Source organism: Myotis brandtii, unplaced genomic scaffold (genome assembly GCF_000412655.1).
Source record: "Myotis brandtii unplaced genomic scaffold, ASM41265v1 scaffold157, whole genome shotgun sequence".
In the NCBI taxonomy this organism is placed as follows: Eukaryota; Metazoa; Chordata; class Mammalia; order Chiroptera; family Vespertilionidae; genus Myotis; species Myotis brandtii.
The window spans coordinates 4722296-4745139 of NW_005355708.1; the positions used below are offsets into that span (position 1 = coordinate 4722296).

At 51.9% G+C, this 22844-nt stretch overlaps 1 protein-coding gene across 11 annotated transcripts in view; it reads left to right on the forward strand.

The window, feature by feature from the left end:
• The window catches only part of MED24 (mediator complex subunit 24), a 22732-nt gene extending 746 nt beyond the window's left edge, over positions 1–21986 (forward strand). For 2 of the 11 annotated variants that reach the window (XM_014536140.1, XM_014536139.1), the window contains exons 2-28: positions 20–229; positions 318–400; positions 7278–7316; positions 7635–7708; positions 8057–8289; positions 8434–8490; positions 9888–9999; positions 10156–10306; positions 10578–10691; positions 11233–11280; positions 11698–11780; positions 12070–12156; positions 12598–12709; positions 13181–13359; positions 13886–13923; positions 14331–14413; positions 14651–14657; positions 14694–14922; positions 15036–15135; positions 15458–15633; positions 18450–18714; positions 19064–19245; positions 19422–19512; positions 19797–19896; positions 20727–20807; positions 21135–21283; positions 21453–21986. In XM_014536140.1, coding sequence (XP_014391626.1) covers positions 100–229; positions 318–400; positions 7278–7316; positions 7635–7708; positions 8057–8289; positions 8434–8490; positions 9888–9999; positions 10156–10306; positions 10578–10691; positions 11233–11280; positions 11698–11780; positions 12070–12156; positions 12598–12709; positions 13181–13359; positions 13886–13923; positions 14331–14413; positions 14651–14657; positions 14694–14922; positions 15036–15135; positions 15458–15633; positions 18450–18714; positions 19064–19245; positions 19422–19512; positions 19797–19896; positions 20727–20807; positions 21135–21283; positions 21453–21569 — 3120 coding nt within the window. In that variant the 5' untranslated portion in view covers positions 20–99 and the 3' untranslated portion in view covers positions 21570–21986. The remainder of the gene's footprint in view (positions 1–19; positions 230–317; positions 401–7277; positions 7317–7634; positions 7709–8056; positions 8290–8433; positions 8491–9887; positions 10000–10155; positions 10307–10577; positions 10692–11232; positions 11281–11697; positions 11781–12069; positions 12157–12597; positions 12710–13180; positions 13360–13885; positions 13924–14330; positions 14414–14650; positions 14658–14693; positions 14923–15035; positions 15136–15457; positions 15634–18449; positions 18715–19063; positions 19246–19421; positions 19513–19796; positions 19897–20726; positions 20808–21134; positions 21284–21452) is intronic. The other 9 variants (XM_014536138.1, XM_014536141.1, XM_014536142.1 and 6 more) reach the window with 8 other exon arrangements.
• Positions 21987–22844: the final 858 nt, after the last annotated feature.

The following is a 22844-nucleotide window of genomic DNA, read 5'->3' on the forward strand; positions in this document are numbered from 1 at the left end:
CTCCCCGTTCTTTCCCCAGCATCTCCTCTCCCCTTCTAGCTCGGTCTCTCCCGCCTCCCAGCTGCCCGCCACCGGCCCCCGCTTCCTGAGCGTGCAATCATGAAGGTGGTGAACCTGAAGCAAGCCATTTTGCAAGCCTGGAAGGAGCGGTGGAGTGACTACCAGTGGGCAATCAACATGAAGAAATTCTTCCCCAAAGGAGCCACGTGGGACATTCTCAACCTAGCAGGTCTCCAGTGAAATAGGAAGGAAGGATGGGAGGGCTACACCCAGGAAAGTTGTGTCCACAGGGTCTTACTTTGTGATTCCTCTTGCAGAAGCACTGCTGGAGCAGGCCATGATCGGACCTTCCCCCAATCCTCTCATCCTGTCCTACCTGAAGTATGCCATTAGCTCTCAGGTAAACGGCCCCACCGGTTCCAGAGGGTGAGGGTGTGAAGATATGAAAGACGTAGAGTACCGTTGTCAGCTCATATCCTGTCCAGGTGAATTGGTTGGAATATACCAGAATCACTTCTCTGAGCTGCAGTTTTCTCATGGAAAGAATAATACTTCATTAACTTATTCTACAGTAAATATTCACGAATGTTTGTATGTGCCAGACAGTGCTGTAGGCCCTGGGGATATGGCTGTGAACAAGGTCTGATCCCAGCACCCAAAGAATTTAGTGGGTAATCTATAATAATAAACGCGTAATATGCTAATTAGACCAGACAGCCAAACGACGTTCTGGACGTCCTTCCAGTCAAAGCTGTGGCAGCAGGGCCGAGGCAGAGGCGGTTAGGGGTGATCAGGCAGGCAGGCAGAGTGGTTAGGGGCAATCAGGCAGGCAGGCAGAATGGTTAGGGGCGATCAGGCAGGCAGGCAGGTGAGTGGTTAGGAGCCAGCAGTCCCGGATTGCGAGAGAGAGGGGCCCATGGGATCGGGCCTAAACTGGCAGTCGGACATCCCCCGAGGGGTCCCGGATTACGAGAGGATGCAGGCCAGGCTGAGGGACTCCCCCGTGCAGAATTTCGTGCACTGGGCCTCTAGTGCAGATATAATAAGCCGTCAGTCACAGGATAGGCTTATGATAGTGGCTGGGACAGGGTACTCTGGGAGTCCATGGAAGGGGCACCTAATCCATCCTGAGCAATCAGAGGGATGCGATGTTCAAACCAAGACATGAATGTTGAGTTAGCCAGGCAGATTGATAAGATTGTACATAGTGTTTGACAGTATTTCCACACATACTTGCCAGTGCTGGATAGAATCTTACAGATTTATTTCCAGAGAAGCAAAAAATAACATCATGTTATATTATGTATTTCCATGATTGTGATGTTGAGCATATTTTTATATGCATATCTTCTGTGAATTACTTATGTGTACCATTTGCCCATTTTACTATTGTTAGATTGTTTTCTTTCTTTCTTTTTTTTTGTTAACAGCTTTATTGAGCTATAGATCACGTACTATATAAATAGTTTACCGATTTAAGGTATATATCTCACTAGTTTTTAGAATACTCAGAGTTGTACAACTATCACCACAATCAGTTTGGAACATTTTCATCATTCCAAGAAGAATTCCTACTTATTTTTAAGTCTTTTAAAATAATCTATCTTGCCCTAGCTGGTTTAACTCAATGAATAAGAGCGTCGGCCTGTGGACTGAAAGGTCCCAGGTTCGATTCTGGTCAAGGGCATATGCCCTGGTTTGGGCTTGATCCCCAATAAGGGTGTGCAGTAGGCAGCCAGTCAGTGATTCTCTATCATCATTGATGTTTCTATCTCTCTCTCCCTCTCCCTTCCTCTCTGAAATCAATAAAAATATATTTTAAAAAATCTATCTTGTAATCTTTATCTGTTATATATGTTTTCAATTTTCTTTCTGTCACCTTTAAGTTTGTGATTTTTATTTTCTTGGCATGCAGAAGTTTTTCTTTAAATATTTTTATTGATTTCAGAGAGGAAGGCAGAGGGAGAGAGAGATAGAAACATCAGTGATGAGAGAGAATCATTGATCGGCTGCCTACTGTACACCCCCCACCGGGGATCAAACCTGCAACCTGAGCATGTGCCCCTGACCAGAATCGAACCCAGGACCCCTCAGTCCGCAGGCCAATGCTCTATCCACTGAGCCAAACCAGCCAGGGTGGCATGCAAAAGTTTTTAATGCATCTGTTGCCAGATTTAGCCTTTTTCCTATGTGGCTTTTGTCTTGCATAAGGGGTTGCCTGCTCCAAGGATCAAAATATATTTTTCTCTAACTTTTGCCAACACTTCACTTTTATTTTTTATGTTTCTCTTCTCTGACACAGTTAAAATTTATTGCAGTGTGAAACAGAGAGCCAAGTTTATTTATATATTTTTTCAGACAGATGGACAGTTGTCTCAACTACCTTTATTGAATAGACCATTATTTATCTTAGCCTAAATTTTCTTATAGACAGGATTCCATTTCTTGACATTCTAGTTTATTTTATTGATATATTGGTCTTTTCTTGCACCAGTACTTTATTGTTTTAATTACTGTACCTTTATAATATGTTTGATACCTGGCTAGGCAAGCCTTCCCATAGTTTTATCTCTCAAAAATTTCTTGACCCAGGCATTTTCATTTCCAGACAAATTTTAGAATCCACTTAAGTTCTTTTTAAAACCCTATTATATTTTGATTGGGAGTTCCTTGACTTTGTGGATTTGGGGAATTTGTGGATTAACTTTAGAAAAATCACTCTGATTGTAGTTTGAAGAATGGGTTGAAAGGGAGTAAGACAGAAGTCAAGGACACGATTTAGTCTGGAATATTTTTGCTGTAAAGAACCAGGGAGTAAATACTTTCTGTTTTGCAGGCCATATAGTTTCTGTCACCACTGTTTTGTCATTATAGCTTGAAAGCAGATCTAGATAATATGTAAATAAGTGGGCATGCCTGTGTTCTGATAAAACTTTATTTACAAAAAAGGTGGATAAGCCAGATTTAGGTTGTAAGCCTTAGTTTTCCAACCCCTGATTTAAGCTATTGTAGTAATTCAGGAAAGAGATGATATTAGCATAAACTTGGGAAGTGCCCACCCTGGCTGTTAGAGCATTAGCCTGCAAACCAAAGGGTCTTGGGTTCGATTCCCGGTCATGGGCACCTGGGTTACAGGTTCAATCCCAGGCCACAGTCGGAGTGAATGTAGGAGGCAACCAATCGATATGTCTCTCCCATATCAATGTTTTTTTCTCTCTCTCTCTCTCTCTCTCTCTCGTCTCTTTCTCCCTCCCTCCCCCCCACTCTCTCTAAAAATCAATGAAAAAAAATCCTTGGGTGAAGATTAACAAAAAAATAAAATAAATAAAAATAAAAAAACTTGGGAAATGGCAGCAGCAAAAAAAAAAAAAAAAAAGATGAATTCAAGTGCAGTGTAGCTCAGTTGGCTGGGCATCGTCCCGTGGAATGAGAGGTTGCCAGTTTGATTCCTGGTTGGGGCACATGCCTGGGTTTCAGACTTAATCCCCCATAGGGGGTGTGCATCCATGTTTCACTCTCCCATTGATGTTTCTCTCTCTCCCTCTCCCTCTAAAAATCAATAAAAACATATTTAAAAAAAGATGAATTCAAGAAGAAGTTAGGAAATGGCAAGGAGAGCGGATTTGGTGATTAACTGGAGAAGTGTGAAAGAGAGGAAAAAATCCAAGGCAGTGTCTAAGTTTCTGGTTTGGAGGACTGGCTGAACGATGGGATCGTAGGAAGACAGTGGGAGTAGAGTAGGACTGTTAGGTGTGGGGTGCAGATGAGGGGTGGAGATGGCATGTTTGATTTGGGCCTTGTTACATTTAAGGTGCCTCTGTGGGCTATCAAAGAGAAGATACTGAGTAGGCAGTTGAACATACATGTCTGGAACTCAGAAGGAGAGGCCTAGACTAGAGCTGTTGATTTAGGAGTCATCCTCTGCAGATGGTAATTGAAACTATGGGCATGGGTGAGATTGCCCAGAGAGTGTGGAGAGTGAGCAAGGAAGGGAGTGACCAAGCCACATTCCTGACGAACCAATCACATTTAAGGAACACACGCAGGAAAGGAATTCCTTACAGGAGTCCGAGAAGAAGGGGTCAGCGAGGAGAGAAGAAAAGAAAAGCGAGAGAGCGTGGTCTCAAGAAAAGTCACAGGAGGAAGGAGAGGACTGAAGAATGAGGAGGTGTTTCCTGGTGTTAGACGCTGCTGGGAGGTCATTGGGATCAGAACTGAGAACTGTCCATGGGGTGTAACAACAAGAGCTTGTTGATGAGCTTAATGAGAGGATTCATGCCGTGGGAAGGACAGAAGTGATTGGAATGGGTTGAATTGCCAGCGGGAGGTGGGGAGGTAGACAGAGAGTAGAGAGAACTCTTATGCCTGTGAGGAGCAGAAGAGAGGGTGATGGTTAATTGGAAGTGGGAGGTCTGCGGGACGTTCCTTTAAAAATAGAAGAATCTTGAGAGGTGTAAACACTGATGGGAAAAGCAAGAGGGATAAAGAGGCTGAAGTAACAGTGAGAAATAAATATACATGGAAGACCTTCATGACTTCCAAAGTGCTGTGCAAAATTAGTCATTTATTTTTCCTTCAGAGTTAAGAGGCTCTTTGGTCCAGTGCTGTGCTCACAGAGGTACTGAGGAGCAGCTGGGGTGTTGACTATGAAGAGCAGAGGAGACTAGAGAGCAGCTGCGGGTCAGTCTGGGCTGGCGAGGTGTGCAGTGGCCACAGAGACGTCTCCGTCCCTGGGCTGCTGGTAGTTTAGCGCTCCTACATTGATGGATATATTAAGACTGGACTAGGTTAAATCCTGCTGTTAAAGCAGTTCACCATGTGGAAAGTATTTTTAGGTCTCTAGAGTAGAAGTGCCTTATTGATACTGTTGGCAAAAATTTACTGAACAGAATCCTGAATTTGGAGATCATATAAACATGTAACCAATGACATCCTTCAGAACATACAGAATTGGGGGTGTCTCTTCTGGTAGTTTGGGGTCTGTTTCTAGTGGGGACATCCAGCTCCCCCTTCAGGTTGGTATCCAACAAGGTTCCGTTCTCTGCCAAGCTCTTGCTATGGGGACATCAGTTATAAATAAACAAACACTCGCCTGGAACGTTACGGTCATCCTGCCCAGGCAGGCACCCAACTTCCTGATCACTGTCAGACACCAGCGTTGGCTTCACAGGGCGTCCTGCTGAGAGTGGCACTAAACACTAATTGTGTATTTAAGTCTTCTGTGTGCTTTGCACCTGTTTAATCCAAGAATATTTGTTAAAGATGTCTGAACAGAGAGCAGTCTGTTCACATGATGGGAAAATAAGACAAGAAAGGCATCGCCCTACTAAGTTCACCCTACTAAGGTTATCGAGGCTGACTTAGCTTTCTTCTTAAATCTTTGGAAAGTTCTATTTTTCTAGTGAAGAAAACCCACAAGGCAGGTAACTAATTATCTTGACAGTTTCTGTCATTGTATTTTGCTTTTTTATTTGTTGTATTGTGCCACTAATTTTGAGTATACAATTGTGACTGTTTTCTGTAGTATTACTCATTTTATCAGCATGCTATATTATTGTTATTTTAGAATATGACAACTTAAAAGATTTTTTTGTGGAGTTTAATTTCACTCAGGACAAATTATTTCTTTTGAATTATATCTCTGACCTTATGGTAATAAGTAGGTTTTACTAATAGAAATTTGTTTTAAGGTAAATTTCCCCCCCAGAACGTTAGTTACATGACATCTTAGATATCATAATGAAAGACACATCAATTATGAAAGAGAATTCATCGGTCGAAAACAATAAAAACTTACGGAGAACCTACTGCCGGCTGGGCCCCAGGTTGGGTTCTAGAGAAACAATAATACCTTTTAAAATTCTGTTTAACTTTAAAAAGCCACATGTGGCTAATGGCATCGCTATTGTCCAGTGCAGCTTTAGAAGCTACTTTGGGAAATGCTGATCTAAGGGTGTGGTTTTACTTATTCATTCTATAAACATTGTCAACAAGTTCATTGGTCACCGAGTAAAAGCGTCCTTATCCTCACGGAGCTTCTAGTTCGGTGGGGGCAGCAGGCACCAGCTGTGCAGTGATGTGCACAAGGGGGTTACTTGGAGCACAGAGGATATTTCAGCTTTGGGTGGGAGGTTGGGGTCGATCAGAGAAGGTGCCCTGGTGGAGTCCTCGAGAATAACTCCTAGGAAAATGAGTAAGAGGTGAATAGTGGAATTCACTACCGATGTCAAGGTGCAGTTACTACCTAGTCACTGCAAGAAATGTGTGCTTGTCTCCAGTTCTTTTTTATTTTATTGATTTCAGAGAGGAAGGGAGGGAGGGAGGGAGAGAGAGAGAGAGAGAGAAACATCAGTGATGAAAGAGATTCATTGATTGGCTGCCTCCTGCACGCCCCCCACTGGGAGTCAAGTTCACAACCCCAGCATGTGCACTGACCAGGAATCAAACCATGACCTCCTGGTTCATAGGTCAACGCTCAACCACTGAGCCATGACAGCCGGGCTGTTCTTGTCCAAACAAAATCACTCTTTTTTTTTTTAAAATATATTTTATTGATTTTTTAACAGAGAGGAAGGGAGAGGGATAGAGAGTTAGAAACATCGATGAGAGAGAAACATCGACCAACTGCTTCCTGCACACCCCCCATAGGTCAACGCTCAACCACTGAGCCATGACAGCCGGGCTGTTCTTGTCCAAACAAAATCACTCTTTTTTTTTTTAAAATATATTTTATTGATTTTTTAACAGAGAGGAAGGGAGAGGGATAGAGAGTTAGAAACATCGATGAGAGAGAAACATCGATCAACTGCTTCCTGCACACCCCCCACTGGGGATGTGCCCACAACCGAGGTACATGCCCTTGACCAGAATCGAACCTGGGACTCTTCAGTCCGCAGGCTGACGTTCTATCCACTAAGCCAAACTGGCTAGGGCAAAATCACTCTTGATAGAAGTTTTAGGAGTAAAGGAACATAACCATTCTTCTGTCCACCGGCAGTCAGTTAGACTCTATATAGTGGACAGTGAAACATGGCACCTTTGAATGCCCCAAATCATCTTCTGAATGGGTTCATGCTTATGATGTCATTTGCGGTGAGTCTGATAGAGGGAGGAATGGAGACAATGCCTAGTGTTTTGCCTTGTTCAGTGGGCTGAGGAAGGCCTCTTGAAAGGGTTGAGGTTTTAGGAGAGCTGCCGCAACTTGGAGTGTCAGCGCTTGTTCCGCTCAACTGTGGAACACCGGTTGTCTGAACTTTATCTTTCTTCTTTCCCTCCAGATGGTGTCCTACTCCTCTGTCCTCACAGCTATCAGTAAGGTATGATCATAGCTACCCAGAGGCTGGGTGGGGGCCAGAGGAAAAGATACGGTCATGACGGAGGGGCTCCCACCTCCTTGAATGCTCTGATCATGTGGCCACTGAGGCTGGACAGGCAGCCCACGCTGCCTCTGGCTGGCAGAGCTGCCTTTCCCTGGAAGGGAGAGCATCCTGGGAAGCGGGGGCTGGCAATTAGCCAATCTCCAGTGTTGAAAGGGTGCCCATTCTGAAACCTGAGGTGGGAGGAAAGATGAGTGTCCCATCTGCCTCGTGTGAGACCAGCGGTTGACTGTAGCGTCACCTCTGTTCTTTCCACAGTTTGATGACTTTTCCCGTGACCTGTGTGTCCAGGCGTTGCTAGATATCATGGACATGTTTTGTGACCGACTAAGGTAATAGCAGGGGTGAGGGGCTCACAACCTCCAGCATTAGCTTAGTGTAAAGGAGAAGCTCCAAGTAGAGAGACTCTGTGGCTCCCCACACTTCTCCCCCCTGCTCACCCACACCCACCCATCCCCATCCTTTTCCACTTCGTCCTTAGGACAAAAATGCCTCTTCTCGATTGGGAGTAGCTCGTTTGAAATCTTGTCCAGTGGAAATCAACAGGGCTGTCTTCCCTAGGACTTTGCTAGCTTCCCAACTCTCTTCCCTAGTAGGGAGTGCCAGGCCCTCTGGGAACATTGGTGTGGGTCAGATTTCAGCCTTTGGAGCGGAGACAGATTTTGCATCCTTTCCCGTAGCTGTCATGGCAAAGCAGAGGAGTGCATCGGGCTGTGCCGGGCCCTTCTCAGCGCCCTCCACTGGCTGCTGCGCTGCACTGCAGCCTCTGCCGAGCGGCTCCAGGAGGGGCTGGAGGCTGGCACTCCAGCTGCGGGGGAGAAGCAGCTTGCCATGTGCCTGCAGCGCCTGGAGAAGACCCTCGGCAGCACCAAGAACCGGGCCCTGCTCCACATCGCCAAACTAGAGGAGGCCTGTATGTCCCCTCGTCCCCCTGAGCCCCACCTGCCACTGCTCCCATATCCGGTTCTTTAATTGCGAGGGGAGAGGCAGGATGGCATCCCACTTTTTTCCAGGAGGATCTGAAATCATCCCACTTCCTTTTTTCTCTCCCCATAAGCATTGCATACATCCCAGGGACTTGGGCAGGGTGGCACCCGAGCCAATCAACCAACAGGTATTTACTGAGCCTTATTGTATGCCCAGCACTCTGCCAGGTGCTGGGGGCGGGGGGGTGGGGGGCTGCTGAAGGAGCATGTGGCAGGGTCCCTGCCTTCAACCAGTATACATGCCAGTGGGGAGCAAGACTAGTGTGCAATATACGTGGAAAAAATTAGAGGACAAGGCAAGCACGTGATCCATCCTTGTGTTTGTCTCCATGTTACTGATCATCTGAAAAACAGATGACTGTGTTTGAGCATTGCCTAACAGGTCCTTTAGACATGATGCCTGTCTGCTGCCAGGCCTACTGGGCCATACACCTCTCGACTCAAGTGCACATGTTAAACATTGGAATTCTCCAGAGCCTGCGATCAGACAGATCACCTAGTGGGAGGGAGGGTTCTGATATTCCGGACGTGGGGCCGAAGGCCGCAGTCTTGCTGTGGCTTGGGACCACTGAGGATCTGTATTTCTCCAACAATGAAAATGCTAGAATGGGTTACCTCCAGGTCTTCAAGGCCTGGTTGAAGAACTTGTAGGATTAGTATATTTATTACTTCCCAAAATATATTTTATTGTCTGTGTAAAGTACGGAAAGGTGACCACGATGTAAAAATTGGCTATGTTGACAGTTTCTTACCTATCTTGAGGACTTGAAAAATGTTTATTGGCTGCAAAATGAATGAATATTTAGCTTAATGGATCTCACCTCCCCCATGCTACATATAGGTTAATGGGCTAGTTGGTGCCATTCTTCATCAATTGACCCTCTGGAATTGTAACTAGGATAAGTGACTTATAATTAAGTGCTAAATCATGCAGTATAGACCATGAATTCAGGCATTTAGGAGAGATCAGTGGGTTGGACCAGTTGGGTGAGTTGTTAAAGCCGCTGGGGCTTGAAGGGAGGCTTGAAGGATAGTGAGAGTTGGCGAGGTGATGCGTGGGAGGGGCATTTCCGAAGGGAGGACAGCTAGAGCCAAGGCCCAGACGGGGTGGAGGATACAGAAGGAGGTGTAGGAGTCCAGCTTGTCTGAGTTGGAGAGTGTTGGCTACTTGCAAGGCTGGCACACTCCTGAAGTGATCTGGGGCCACCTCCCTGTTCCAGCCTCTGGACTCCCCTCCCCGCCCCACCCCTGCCTCTCTGCCACAGCCTGTCTCTAAAGTCAGCTGCACGCATCCCTACAGGCAGGCTTCTGGGATTAGTTTCTAGGGGCTTCACTGTTGGTGTGCAGCCTCCTTCTAGGAACAGCACATGCTGCCCCCAGGCCCCCAGCCTCCATGTCACTCTCAGGGGAAGCCTCCTTGTGTGGTTTTGTGGGCCCAGGGGGTGCCAAAGTTGAGGAGTTTGGGGCTACTCTCTCCCTCTCCTCTGTTTCCCATCATGTTCCTGCATTTCCTTTTCTCCACCAGCCTCCTGGACAGCTATTGAACATTCTCTTTTGAAGCTTGGGGAGATCTTGGCCAATCTCAGCAACCCCCAGCTCCGGAGCCAGGCTGAGCAGTGCGGCACACTCATTAGGAGGTACCCAGCTCCCAGGCCGATGGTGGTGAAGGGAGAGGGGAAAGGCCCTGGGTCGGGGTGGGTCGTGTGGCACCTGCCCCGACCCTTCTGCTCCCCCCTGCTCTCCAACGCTTCCCAGCTCACCAAACACCACCCCCTGTGGATCTGTCCCCTCAGCATCCCCACGATGCTGTCCGTGCACTCCGAGCAGCCGAACAAAACTGGCTTCCCCACAGTCCACGCACTGGTCCTGCTCGAGGGCACCATGAACCTGACAGGCGAGACCCAGCCCCTGGTGGAACAGCTGATGATGGTGAAGCGCATGCAGGTGGGTGGGCCAGAATTGCCTCTATATCCCCAAGGCGGCGACCGTTTGTGTGCAAGAGGGAGGATTCTCTGGTCCTTCTGGGAGACATGGGGTTTCTCCTATTCATGGGAAAGTGAATCCCAGTCTTGTACGGTTCTGCCAACTTACCTGACGTCCCTGGCTCTCGTGTTCCTGTGTTTCCCAGTTGTAACCCAGCCTGATGCCCGGGGGCCTGCAGAGGTGAAGGGGGGTATGGGGCCCCTCTCAGGCCTTGCCTTGGGTCTTCCTGCAGCATATCCCCACCCCACTTTTTGTCCTGGAGATCTGGAAAGCTTGCCTCGTGGGCCTCATCGAGTCTCCCGAGGGTACGGAGGAGCTCAAGTGGACGGCTTTCACCTTCCTCAAGGTACCTGGGACCTGGAGCAGCAGGAGAGCCCATCTAGGGATGGTCCTCGGCAAAAGCAGCGACTCCCTGGGCCTTTGCCCCGTGTTTCTCCCGCTGGCGTCACGCCCAGCCTGCCGGGTCCCCCAGCACTAGTTCCCATCGATTCTTTTCTCTGAGAGTCCCAGGGCCATATTTAGCGCGCTGGCAGCTCCTGCTGTGTCTTAGCACACAGGTGCTCCTTAGCTCCGTCTTCAGCCAGTTTCCTACAGGGCAGTCACGGGAGCCAGGGAAGCAGGCCGCGGTCCTTGAAGCGAGGACTCCACTTCTGCTTATGGCATTTCCTAGTTGAGCCAGCAGATAGGGGGTCCCTGTGTCCTGTAGGCTGAGGGCACCGGGCACTTAGGTACCGTCGCTTTCTGATTTGGCTTCTAGAATGCTTTCACTTTCAGGGTAGGGGTGTTCCTGTCTCTCTGCCCAGAGCAGGGGCCGGAGGGGCTGCCTTCAGTTCTGGGTGCAAGAGAAAAACTTGTGCTTCCTGTTTTCCCCCTGCCTCATCCTCTAGATTCCACAGGTTTTGGTGAAGTTGAAGAAATACTCTCATGGGGACAAGGTGAGTAGAAGAAATGAGACGGAGGGGGCATAGGAGCAGGTAGATCCTTGTCTCTGCCCTGGAGAAGCAAGAGCAAGGGGAGGGTCGCTGAACTGGGCAGAAGTGTGTCCTTGTTCCTGTGGGAAGGGGAGTGTGTATGCACCCGAGCATCTGTGTGCACCACACACAGGCACCCAGTCTCCAGAGAGAAGGCATCCAGGCTGCTAAGGAGGCAGGGTTGCCTGAGATGATCAGGACCCGGGTGGCCATGGAGGGCGATGCCCCAAACTTCCCCCCATTGTAGTCACTGGAAGCCAGTGGGTAGGCACGGCCGACTCGTAGGCTTTTATATCCAGCGGTGTCCTTGTGAGCCTGCAACGCAGGCTGTGGGTGGGGAAGAAGACTGAGAAGCCAGATGGCATTTCTGGCTCTTTGTAGGACTTTACCGAAGATGTCAATTGTGCCTTTGAGTTCCTGCTGAAGCTCACACCCTTGCTGGACAAAGCTGACCAGCGCTGCAAGTACGAACTCCCCTGCACTCGACGGGGAAGTGTCCTGGGCTCTCCCACTGCTCTTCCTGCCAGATACGCCTCAAAGGACTGTCTTATTGTTCGCCCCCCTTGGCAGGAGCAGGAGGCAACAGCCTCCTAGTTGCCAAATGCCCAAGCCCCACTCCCCTCTCCCTTCCCTCTGGCGCTCCGAACGTTCTTTATCCTGGGGGAGGGAGGATCCCGGGTTGGGACCCTTGCTGCTGCCCCTCAGGAATCCCTGCTCTGGGCCCAGTCCCCTCATCATCTTTCTCCTTCACAGCTGTGACTTTACAGACTTCCTTCTTCAGGAATGTAGGAAGCAGGGGCTTCTGTCTGAGGCCAGTGTGAACAACCTTATGACCAAGCGGTGAGTGTGAGCTCCCTCGGGCCGGTCCAAGCACCCTTTGCCCTCCCTCTCTCCTGTCCAGACTGGGCTACTGGGTGCCTTTCCGCTCCTGTCTAGAGTTTGGGTTGCGGGTGCCTGGGGCCAGGAGACACTGGTTTCTGCAGACTAGGGTTTTGCCCCATTAGGTACTGTGCTTTGACTCTCGGCCTCCTTCGTGATCAAAGTCAAAATCCTAAGTCTTCCTCCAATCTTAAATGAACTTTCAGGACAGGTGTAATGACCAATGACCAAAGGAAGCGATTGGATATTGGATACGCTTTCATAGGTGTCACCCTGGCACCAAAGGTTCTCCTGTGCTTCCCCCCTTCTCTGTGCCTCTGCTCCTGGGGCTGGATAGGGAGCACGTCAGGGACTTATCTCTGTTCCTCTTCTCTTCTCTGGGCCGAATGGTAATGGCCGCAGTGCAGCAGACCGGGAGCACGCACCCCAGCAGAAATCGGGAGAGAACGCCAACATCCAGCCCAATCCTGGGCTGATCCTCCGAGCGGAGCCCACTGTTACCAACATCCTCAAGGTGAGTGCTCCCGTCCCTTGCCACCAGGGTCGTCTCTTCCCTCTTTCCAGTTTTCCCTCTACTTCCAGATGAATACACAGAGGCCATAGACCTCCCTCTTCTGGCTTCTGTACATAGTTACTTGGGAAGTAGAGAAAGGGGGAACTTCCGCAAGGGAAGCTGCCATTGAAAACTAACATTTATTGAGCATCACTTGTAAGCCAGGCATTGTGGTAGGTGCTTTCACGTAGCTCGTCTTGTGCAGAAACAATGGAGAATTTCACAGCAGGGACCTCACCTGCCCGGTCCTGCCACCCTTGTCTCAGTTGAGTTGCGAGGGATGGTTTTGGCGAGCAAGGATAAGATTTTAGAAACTGTTTTCCAGATTGGAATCAGAAAGACGTAGGTTAAGTTGCAGGTCCTGGTGTACCATTGAATGGAGACATGCAGAGAGAGAGACTGTGGCTAGGCTGTATCTGGGGGGGTCTTCAGTGTTCTTCAGGACTTGATTTCCTGTCGTGTCCCCAGACGATGGATGCAGACCACTCCAAGTCCCCGGAGGGGCTGCTGGGGGTCCTGGGCCACATGCTGTCTGGGAAGAGTCTGGACTTGTTGCTGGCTGCAGCCGCTGCCACTGGGAAGCTTAAGTCCTTCGCCCGGAAATTCATCAAGTAAGGAAGGCCGAGCTCTGGCCAGGGCCGGGGAGGCATATCTGAAGTAAGAAGTAGCAGGATGGGGCGGGGCCCTGCGTTCTGGGTCTCCCAGGATGCTCCGTCCAAGGCAGAGCATCCCAGCTGGAGGCCCTGGGGGGAGGACCGTTTCTTTGGACATGGAACCTCGTTGCTCTTCCGCTGAGGATGACGTGGAGGAGTTCCAGGAGGTGACAAGGCGGTGAACGGTGGCGCGGAGGGGTTCTGTGTGTGCCCAGGCGTTAACCGGGGGCTCTCCAATTCTGTGGACTTATTTTTGTTAACCTGCAATTTGATCTGTAGAAATTGTTCTATTCAATGAGCCATTCTCTGGGTTCTGGGAATCTTTAAAAATGAAGTTCTCTCTTCTGTAGCAGTGGTGCTCATTTTAAGTTTGACCTGTAATTGGAACTAGTGAGTGCCTCTCGGGGTGGGTGTGGCCCCCCATCCCCAGCTGTCACTCCGCCCTTGCTCTGGTTGATGCGGCCTCTCTCCATTCCCTCCACAGTTTGAACGAGTTCACGACACACGGCAGCGAAGAAAGCAGTAAGTCAGCTCTGCGCACCCCAGGCCGGTGGGCACTGAGAGACGGGTGTGGGGGGAGAGCTCACGGGGGAAGAGGATGCCTTATGTGGGTCCTGGGAGGCTCTTCTCCCCTGAGTGGACGCATGAAGCCTGTGGGAGGCTTGAGAGAGGGTGATGCTGGGAAAGTGTTCCACAGCCACCCCTTTGTCCCCCCCTTAGGATTTGGTTGGGTATTGGGGGGAAAGAGGGTATCGGGAGTCGGATTCCAAGGAAGGAATGATGTTCCAATTGAGACTCAAGAAAAGGATTCTGAGCCTCAGAGCTTTGAAGGAGACACTGGCTCTGACCTTCCCTGAGATGAATCCTGACCCAGGCAAGGGCGTGGGGCCCTGCCCTGGGCTGCAGGTCAGCCTTCTCATCCTTCACAGCCAAATCGGCCTCCGTCCGAGCCTTGCTCTTCGACATCTCCTTCCTCATGCTGTGCCACGTGGCCCAGACCTATGGCTCCGAGGTGAGTGCGAGGAGAGCGGGCAGGTGAGGGGCAAGAGGGAAGGAAACAGCCACTATCTCTCCCCCAGTCACCCCTCCCATCCCACCCCACCCCTGTCAGGATCTTGGTGCAGAAATCAGGCATCCACCCAGAGAATATAATGGAAGTTAGCAGAGGCCCTCCTGGTCGCATCCCAAATCCTTCAGTGCCATATCCCCGACCACTAGGTGGCAGCATCGCCCTCCTCTTTCCCTGTAGCTGGTTTGCCCCCAGTTCTCCAGGCGACAAATGGGAGCAGGAAGCACCAGGGCAGGTGCCCCCACTCGGCTGGTGACTCGCCTCCTCTCCCAGGTGATCCTGTCTGAGTCGAGCGCAGGGGCAGAGGTGCCCTTCTTTGAGACCTGGATCCAGACCTGCATGCCCGAGGAGGGCAAAATCTTGAATCCTGACCACCCCTGCTTCCGGCCGGACTCTACCAAAGTGGAGTCCCTAGTGGCCCTGCTCAACAACTCCTCCGAGATGAAGCTGGTGTCAGTGACCTGGGCGCCCACTCCCAGGGGCGGTGGGGGGTGCCGGTCCCTCTCCCTCAGCCCACCCCTCGTTCCCCTGGTGATTCTCCCCCCGCCCCCGCCCCCCCTCGCAGGCAGATGAATTGGCACGAGGCCTGTCTCAGCATTTCAGCCGCCATCTTGGAAATCCTCAACGCCTGGGAGAACGGGGTGCTGGCCTTCGAGTCCATCCAGGTAGCCCTCCCCCCCCTCTTCCAGCAGCCTTCTCGCTTCCCTGGGACACAGAGCCAGTCCTTGATAGGTGGTTATATTTCATAAGAACAAGGAGGCAGACCCTTAAGCCAGGAGCTCCTGTTTGGATGTTGATCTTCCCTGTAATCATAGTCCCAGCCACTCCCTCCCACCCAGGTGACTGGGAAAATCAAACTTGTGGTGAAAAGAGGTGTAGCATGTGGCCCAGGGCTCTGTGTGCTGCACTCAGCGGCCGCAGAGGCTGCGAAAGGTGATAGGCAGGGAAGGGGAGATGGTGGCCCCGGTCACACTTTCCCTCTCTCAGAAAATCACAGATAATATCAAGGGGAAGGTATGCAGTCTGGCAGTGTGTGCTGTGGCTTGGCTGGTGGCCCACGTGCGGATGCTGGGGCTGGATGAGCGGGAGAAGTCGCTGCAGATGATCCGCCAGCTGGCGGGGCCATTGTACAGTGAGAACACCCTGCAGTTCTACAATGAGAGGTCAGTAACCCGCCCCTCCCTTCTGGAATGCTACAGGTCTGCGGTGCAAAATGGCACCTCCAGGAACCGATATCTGACCCCTCTTACCTTCCCAAACATGCTGCTCACTTGCTCACTCACTTCCTCGCTCGCTCACATTCCTATTCACGTATTCACTCACTGACTCAGCAGCAGTTTCATGTCTTATCTGGCACTTGCTGTGCCCAGAAATACAGACCCCAAACACCTATGATTCCTGCCCTCAAGGAGGTCGAGTTCTGGAGAGCTAGCTTGCCACAAGAACAACGCGATTGTCTTAGCTGCGTCACTGTCCAGAAACTATGAGCCCATCTGTAGATTTCACAGGCCTTGGCCCTGCCCACTCCCCTCACCCCCCACCTGGCTGTCTTCTGTGACGTTTTACTGCCGTGGCTTCTCATGGGCTTCCGGAATCTCCCTGGTGACTTCAGCCATGTTGAGTTCAGTGGTGTTGGTTCACTCACCTGTCCAATAAGCTTTTTTTTTATTGTGGTAAAAAATATATAATATGAAATCTACCATCTTAAACATTTTTGGTTGATTGATTTTGGAGAGAGAAAGGGAGAGAAAGAGAAGCATCAATTTGTTGTTGTACTTATTTATGCATTCACTGGTTGTTGTTTTTTTTAAATATAATTGATTTTTTACAGAGAGTAAGGGAGAGGGATAGAGAGTTAGAAACATCAATGAGAGAGAAACATCGATCAGCTGCCTCCTACACACTCCCCACTGGGGATGTGCCCGCAACCAAGGTACATGCCCTTGACCGGAATCGAACCTGGGACCCTTGAGTCCGCAGGCTGACGCTCTATCCACTGAGCCAAACTGGTCAGGGCTGGTTGCTTCTTTATATGTGCCCTGACCAGGGATTGATCCTGCAACATTGGCGTATCAGGACCATGCTCTAACCAACTGATCTACCCGGTCAGGGCCCATTTTAGCCATTTTTAAATGTAGAGTTCAATAGTGTTAAGATGTATATATTTTTTTTCATATATATGTTATTCATTTATTATATAACAGTGGGAAGAGAGATTATTTTTGTTTGTTTGTTAATCCTCATCCGAGAATATTTTTTCCATTGAATTTTAGAGAGAGTGGGAGGGAGGAAGTGGAGTGGAGGGAGAAGGGGGGAACATTGATATGAAAGAGACACATTGATTGGTTGTCTTCCGTATGCGCCTCAACCGGGGCTGGGGATCCAACCTGTAACCCAGGTACTTGCCCTTGACCGGGAATCGAACCCAAGACCCTTTGGTCTGAGGGCTGACACTCTAACCCAGCCATGGGCAAACTACGGCCTGCGGGCCGGATCCGGCCCGTTTGAAATGAATAAAACTAAAAAAAAAAAAAAGACCGTACCCTTTTATGTAATGATGTTTACTTTGAATTTATATTAGTTCACACAAACACTCCATCCATGCTTTTGTTCCGGCCCTCCGGGCCAGTTTAAGAACCCATTGTGGCCCTCGAGTCAAAAAGTTTGCCCACCCCTGCTCAAATCACTGAGTGAAACCAGCCAGAGCTGTATATTCACATTGTTGTGAATCAGATCTCCAGCATTTTCATCTTATAAATCTGAAACTCGTGCTCATTAAGCAACAACTCACACTCTCCCCACCCCAGCTTTTCGTAACCACCATTCTGCTTTCTATTCCTATGAATTTGACTGCTTTGGATAACTCACGTAAGTGGAATCGCACAGTATTTGTCATTTAGTGACTGGCATATTTCACTTAGCACAATGTCCCCAAGGTTCATCCACATTGTAGAACATTTCAGAATGTCCTCCTTTTTAAGGCTGAATAATATTCCATTATTTGTATATACATACCATGTTTGCCTATCCATTTATTAGTCGATGGGCACTTGGGTGTTCATCATCTCTTGGCTGTTGCGAGTAGTGCTGCTGTCACATGAGCATGAACCGGTCGGTAGGTTGTGAGCGGTGATGCACAAGGTGGCCCTCAGGATGCCTTCCAACGGAGAAGTGGGACACTGAGCTGAAAGGAGGTTGGGGGGGGCCTGTGAAATCGCACCTGATTTTCCCCCTTGCCTCTTGCTTTTCTTCCCTCATCATCCTCCCTCCACAAGGAATGGAATGTTTGCTCTCATGTAATCCGCTCTAAGCCCTGACTCTGTCTGGGTGAGGAATAGTGGGAAATCTGTGGCTTCATCATGCAGGTCAAAGCAGTGGCTCTGAGAGTCACAGGGACTTTCCCAGAGCCACCGCGTTCCAGGAACAGTTAGCGCTCAGGCCCAGTCTGTATTCAGAGTCGAAGACTCTTCCCGAGAAAATTCCTGGATATACACTCAATTTGCCCAGCTACCAAGGGCGGGAAGAAGAGTCCCGTGGGGCAGCCCTTGGGCCCCTGTCCTGGAAGTTTACATTGGTAGGAGGCCCTGGGTCGGGACCCCCCTTAAGCACTCAGCCCAGAGGGAAGTGATTGTTCTTACTTATGCCAGAGGAATTGGCAGGCCAGGCCTGGGGGTGGGGGGAGTTAGAGAGAGAAAATACAAACGCATTGCTAGATAACCTGGGAAAGGAAAGCATACCCGCCCCTGCCCCCCGTAGGCTTTGTGCCCAGCAGCGAGAGTCCTGCCAGGTCAGGTCTGCTAGGGGTTTCCAACTTCCTCTTGTCTCCTCCCTTAGCGTAGAATGGGGCTAATTACCCAGGAATGTTTCCGTAACCCAACTCCTTGGAAATGTCTGACCTGGGAGTTTCCTCCCCTGCCCTCCCTACCCCAGATCTTGAACCCGTGTTGCCCGAGCCTCAAGTTCTCTCCCCCTCCCCCAGGGTGGTGATCATGAGCTCGATCCTGGAGCACATGTGTGCTGATGTGCTGCAGCAGACGGCCACGCAGATCAAGTTCCCGTCCACGGGCATGGACACGATGCCCTACTGGAACCTGCTGCCCCCTAAGCGACCCATCAAGGAGGTGCTGACTGACATATTTGCCAAGGTGCTGGAGAAGGGGTGGGTGGACAGTCGCTCCATCCACATCTTTGACACCTTGCTGCACATGGGAGGCGTCTACTGGTTCTGCAACAACCTGATTAAGGTACTTGGGGTGGGTGGGGGGTGGGCCAGCTGGGGAGCAGGTGTCCTCAGACTCCAGGAGACATCTGAGAACATGCCCGACAGGACCCAACTTGGTCCCATCCTCTGACTTCCCAAAACCTAGCCTGGTCAGCCGGGCCTCTCGGAGAGGTGCCTTCCGTGCTGCGAGAAGCTTCCTTAGAATAGAGGCTGGTCCCCATCTGGGGAGCTGCAGGGCAGAGGGAGGGATGGAGCAGCAGCTGGGGCTCCCTGCGTGCCCTCCCAGAGAGCCGGGCTGGAGTGGCAGGGATGTCAGAGCCCCACGTTCAGAGCCCTCAGCTCCTAAAACGCCCCCTCACCTGCCCACGTAGGAGCTGTTAAAGGAGACGCGGAAGGAGCACACGCTGCGGGCGGTGGAGCTGCTCTACTCCATCTTCTACCTGGACATGCAGCAGGTGACCCTGGTCCTGCTGGGCCACATCCTGCCTGGCCTGCTCACCGACTCCTCCAAGTGGCACAGCCTCATGGACCCCCCTGGCACCGCACTCGCCAAGTAGGAGTCTGCAGAGCTTCAAGTTCCCGTAGCCCTGAGTCAGGCAGCCTTACCTGGGGTCACCCAGGAAGTGGGCCTGTGGGGAGGCCCTGTCAGATGGGGTCTGATCACCATGGGCACAGAGCCCCCCTTGCGGTCCCTCTAATTTCACTTCTTTTCCTGGAACCCTTTGCCAGGCTAGCCGTCTGGTGTGCCCTGAGTTCCTATTCCTCCCACAAGGGACAGGCATCTTCCCACCAGAAGAAGAGACACCGTGAAGACATCGAGGTAAGGGATCCCTCCATCCACTTATTCACGGGTTTGTTCAGCAGACATTTCCTGAGCCTCTTCTGGTAAGAGGCGCCCTCCCAGGCTGAGGCAGCCAGGCATGCTCCCTGACTCCGGGAAGCCTGGCGGCCACACGTCCACAGTGGTAACTGTGAGCAGGTCTCACTGGGATTGGAGGGGTGAGGAGACGGCTGGGATGCAGAGGGAGGGGAGCCCCTCTGGAGGTGCTGACCGAGGCCCGTGGGAACTCGGCTCTTCCCGTAACAGTGAGTTCCCACCCCCAGGACTACATCAGCCTCTTCCCCTTGGATGACATGCAGCCCTCGAAGCTGATGCGCCTCCTGAGCTCCAATGAGGAGGATGCCAACATCCTTTCCAGTCCCGGTGAGTGTGGACAGGGCTGGGCAGCGGCTCCTTTCCTGGGCACTCGGTCCCCTGAGTGGGCTGCGCGAGGCCCCAGCGCAGGCTTCTTGCTGGCGGTCAGAGAGGGCGTGCAGGAGTTTGTCCCGTTGTGTCTCCTACGGCTGCTGTTTCCACCCCCAGAGAGACCGGTTGCTGTGGAAGCTCTTCTGCCCGGTCCAGGCCCAGGGGCACACGGTTGTCTCTTCCCCACCCCTTACTTCCCACAAGCTACCAATGAGTCCACTGTCTGGGGCACAGTCTGTGCCGTTGACTCACCGGCTCTGACCTTCCTTCCCCTGAAACAGGCCGAGGCTGGAGCAGGCCTGGGCTGGGACTTGGGGCTGCTCCCCACTCTTCCTGCCGAAGAGCAGCCCTCCCCCACCGACTTCCCTCGCTGTCCCTACCCAGGGCTCCTTCTGTGGCACTTACATTTTGCTGTTTCTAGAGATTTCTCTGAGGCTTTCTAGGGACCAGGGAACCACTCTGCACTGGAGCAGAAGGTAGATGCTCGGTCTGCCACCTACAACCCCCCTGACCTTTGACTAGTTACTTAGCATCTCTGATCTCGGTTTCTTCGTCTGGAAAATGGAGATGTGAGGCTTAAGTGGCTGAGTCTGTGTACAGCCCGCAGAGGCGCCTGGCACCTGGTGGCCAATGTTAGTTCTGTCCCCTCTCCTCTGGGGATCTCTGTCTTTGGGGCCCCTCGGTGACTCTGGACCCAAGGACTCCTGGGCAGGGCCCTCCACACCCGATGGGTGAGGGCTTCCCCGGGAGAGGGGCCTGGTCCTGAGCGCTCCCCATTGGCCCCACAGCCGACCGGTCCATGAGCAGCTCCTTGTCAGCCTCCCAGCTCCACACAGTTAACATGAGAGACCCACTGAACCGAGTCCTGGGTGAGTCCTCCCACCCCCACTCCTGAAATGGGGGTTCAGGCCCGATAGCTGGAAGAGGACCTCTGGGTACCCCTACCTGCTCTGTCACATCTCCCTGCCTCCGCCCTCCTTCTCCCCTACTTGCTAAGTCTCCCGTCTCCCCCGGGCTCCCAGGTTGTGCCTCTTCTGACTCACCCCCAATTTTCCTTTTACATCTCCTCTTCATGTCTTGGGGGACAGTCTTAGCACTGATCTCCTTTCCCTTTTCGGTCCCACCTTCTCCCAGAGTCTAACCTCTTCCCAGACCCTTCTCATGGGATTCTTCTCACTCCCCCCGTCCTCACACAGCCAACCTGTTCCTGCTCATTTCCTCCATCCTGGGCTCGCGGACGGCTGGCCCCCACACGCAGTTCGTGCAGTGGTTCATGGAGGAGTGTGTGGACTGCCTGGAGCAGGGCAGCCGGGGCAGCATCCTGCAGTTCATGCCCTTTACCACCGTGAGTACTTCCCGATCACACGGGGGCAGCAAGGCTCAGCAGAGGTTGGGGTTCAGCGGCGGGCGAGCCCTCAGGGTAGGGAGGGGGCCTTCTTTTCTCCTGAGGCACCGCACCCACCACGAGGGAGCCCCAGTGAGCAGCTGTCTGTCTGTCTGTCTGTCTGTGGCAGGTATCAGAACTGGTGAAGGTGTCAGCCATGTCCAGCCCCAAGGTGGTTCTGGCCATCACGGACCTCAGCCTGCCCCTGGGCCGCCAGGTGGCTGCCAAGGCCATTGCTGCCCTCTGAGGGGCTTCGAATGGCCGCAGGGCCCCCGCAGGGAGGGTCTAGCCTCAGGCGCCTCGAAAGGGAACAGTGCGGAAAGATGAGGCATCATTGCTCACATCCACATGATGTAAGCCCTTTGCCAGCTTCCAGATCCCTCCCCGTCCCTGACTTCTGGCTGCTAAGATGCCCCCCATCTCTTTCATTATTTCCTCTCCCTGCTGCCAGCACCTGACGAGTGTGAGCAGCCTGGCTCCTTAGCTCAGGACGGTCTCCCCGCACTGCACCCGCTCCTGTGCTCCCTGCCTCCTCCCAAGAGGCACTTAGGTGCGGAGTGTGCATATGTATGTATCTGTGTATTTAAACATGTTTGCAACACATGAGGGACGTTCACGTCAGCTCACTTGTAAATAAAGATCCTGTGGATCCCTTTGTAAGTGCTGTCAGTGTCTGTCTGACCGTGGCCGGGAGAGGCTCATCCTGGGGGTGGGGGGTGGGGGGTGAGCAGAGGAGGGCTGGCCTCGGGGCCCGTGTTTGTCCACTCATTCGGGGCAGGGAGGGCAGTGGGAGCAACTTTCCTTCCTCAGACCCCCCCTGGGATGATAACGAGTCAACACTGGCCCACCACCGCCTACACCCACCCCCAGAAGTCAGACTTTCTCTGAAAAGGGTGAGGCTTTGGCTAGAGGCCCCACTGGCGTTGGGGTAGAGTGTCCTGTTCTGATGACCAACCCAGACCAGCCCACCCAGAGTCTGACTAGCCCAGAGTCTGATCTGTCCCCCAGAAGAGCAGTGGGGGGGAAGGGGGGGGGCTGTGGGGCAGTGAGGGGCAGGAGCTCTGTTTCACACGACTCCAAGCCCAGTTCCTTCAGGACTGACCGAGAGGGAGGACCCTGAGCCACACAGCTGGGAGGTCCAGCTGGCTCAGCCAGACCCTGCTCTCCAAGGAGCCACATGCAGAAGGCAGTGAGAGCTGATGAGGGCGGGGAAGCCTGGGGAGGGGAACTGGGGACTATTGGCCGGCTGGACTTTCCTGGGTCTGGTGAGGCACCTGGGGCCACATGAGCACCTGAGCTGAGGGCACAGAGCTGTGCCCCTGTGGGAAGCGGCCCCTCCCTAGCCGCAGCTCCGCCTCTCAGCCCAGGTGCTGAGACCAGCAGGAGAGCAGCCTGGGAGACCGCTCCCTGCCCATCAGAGGCAGCTGCGGGAGGGAGAGAGTACAGAGCCTGGCTTTTCGTTCCGACCCAAGTAGTCACCTTCACTCAGCCTCCTGATCTGTACAAGGCACTTTTCTTTTAA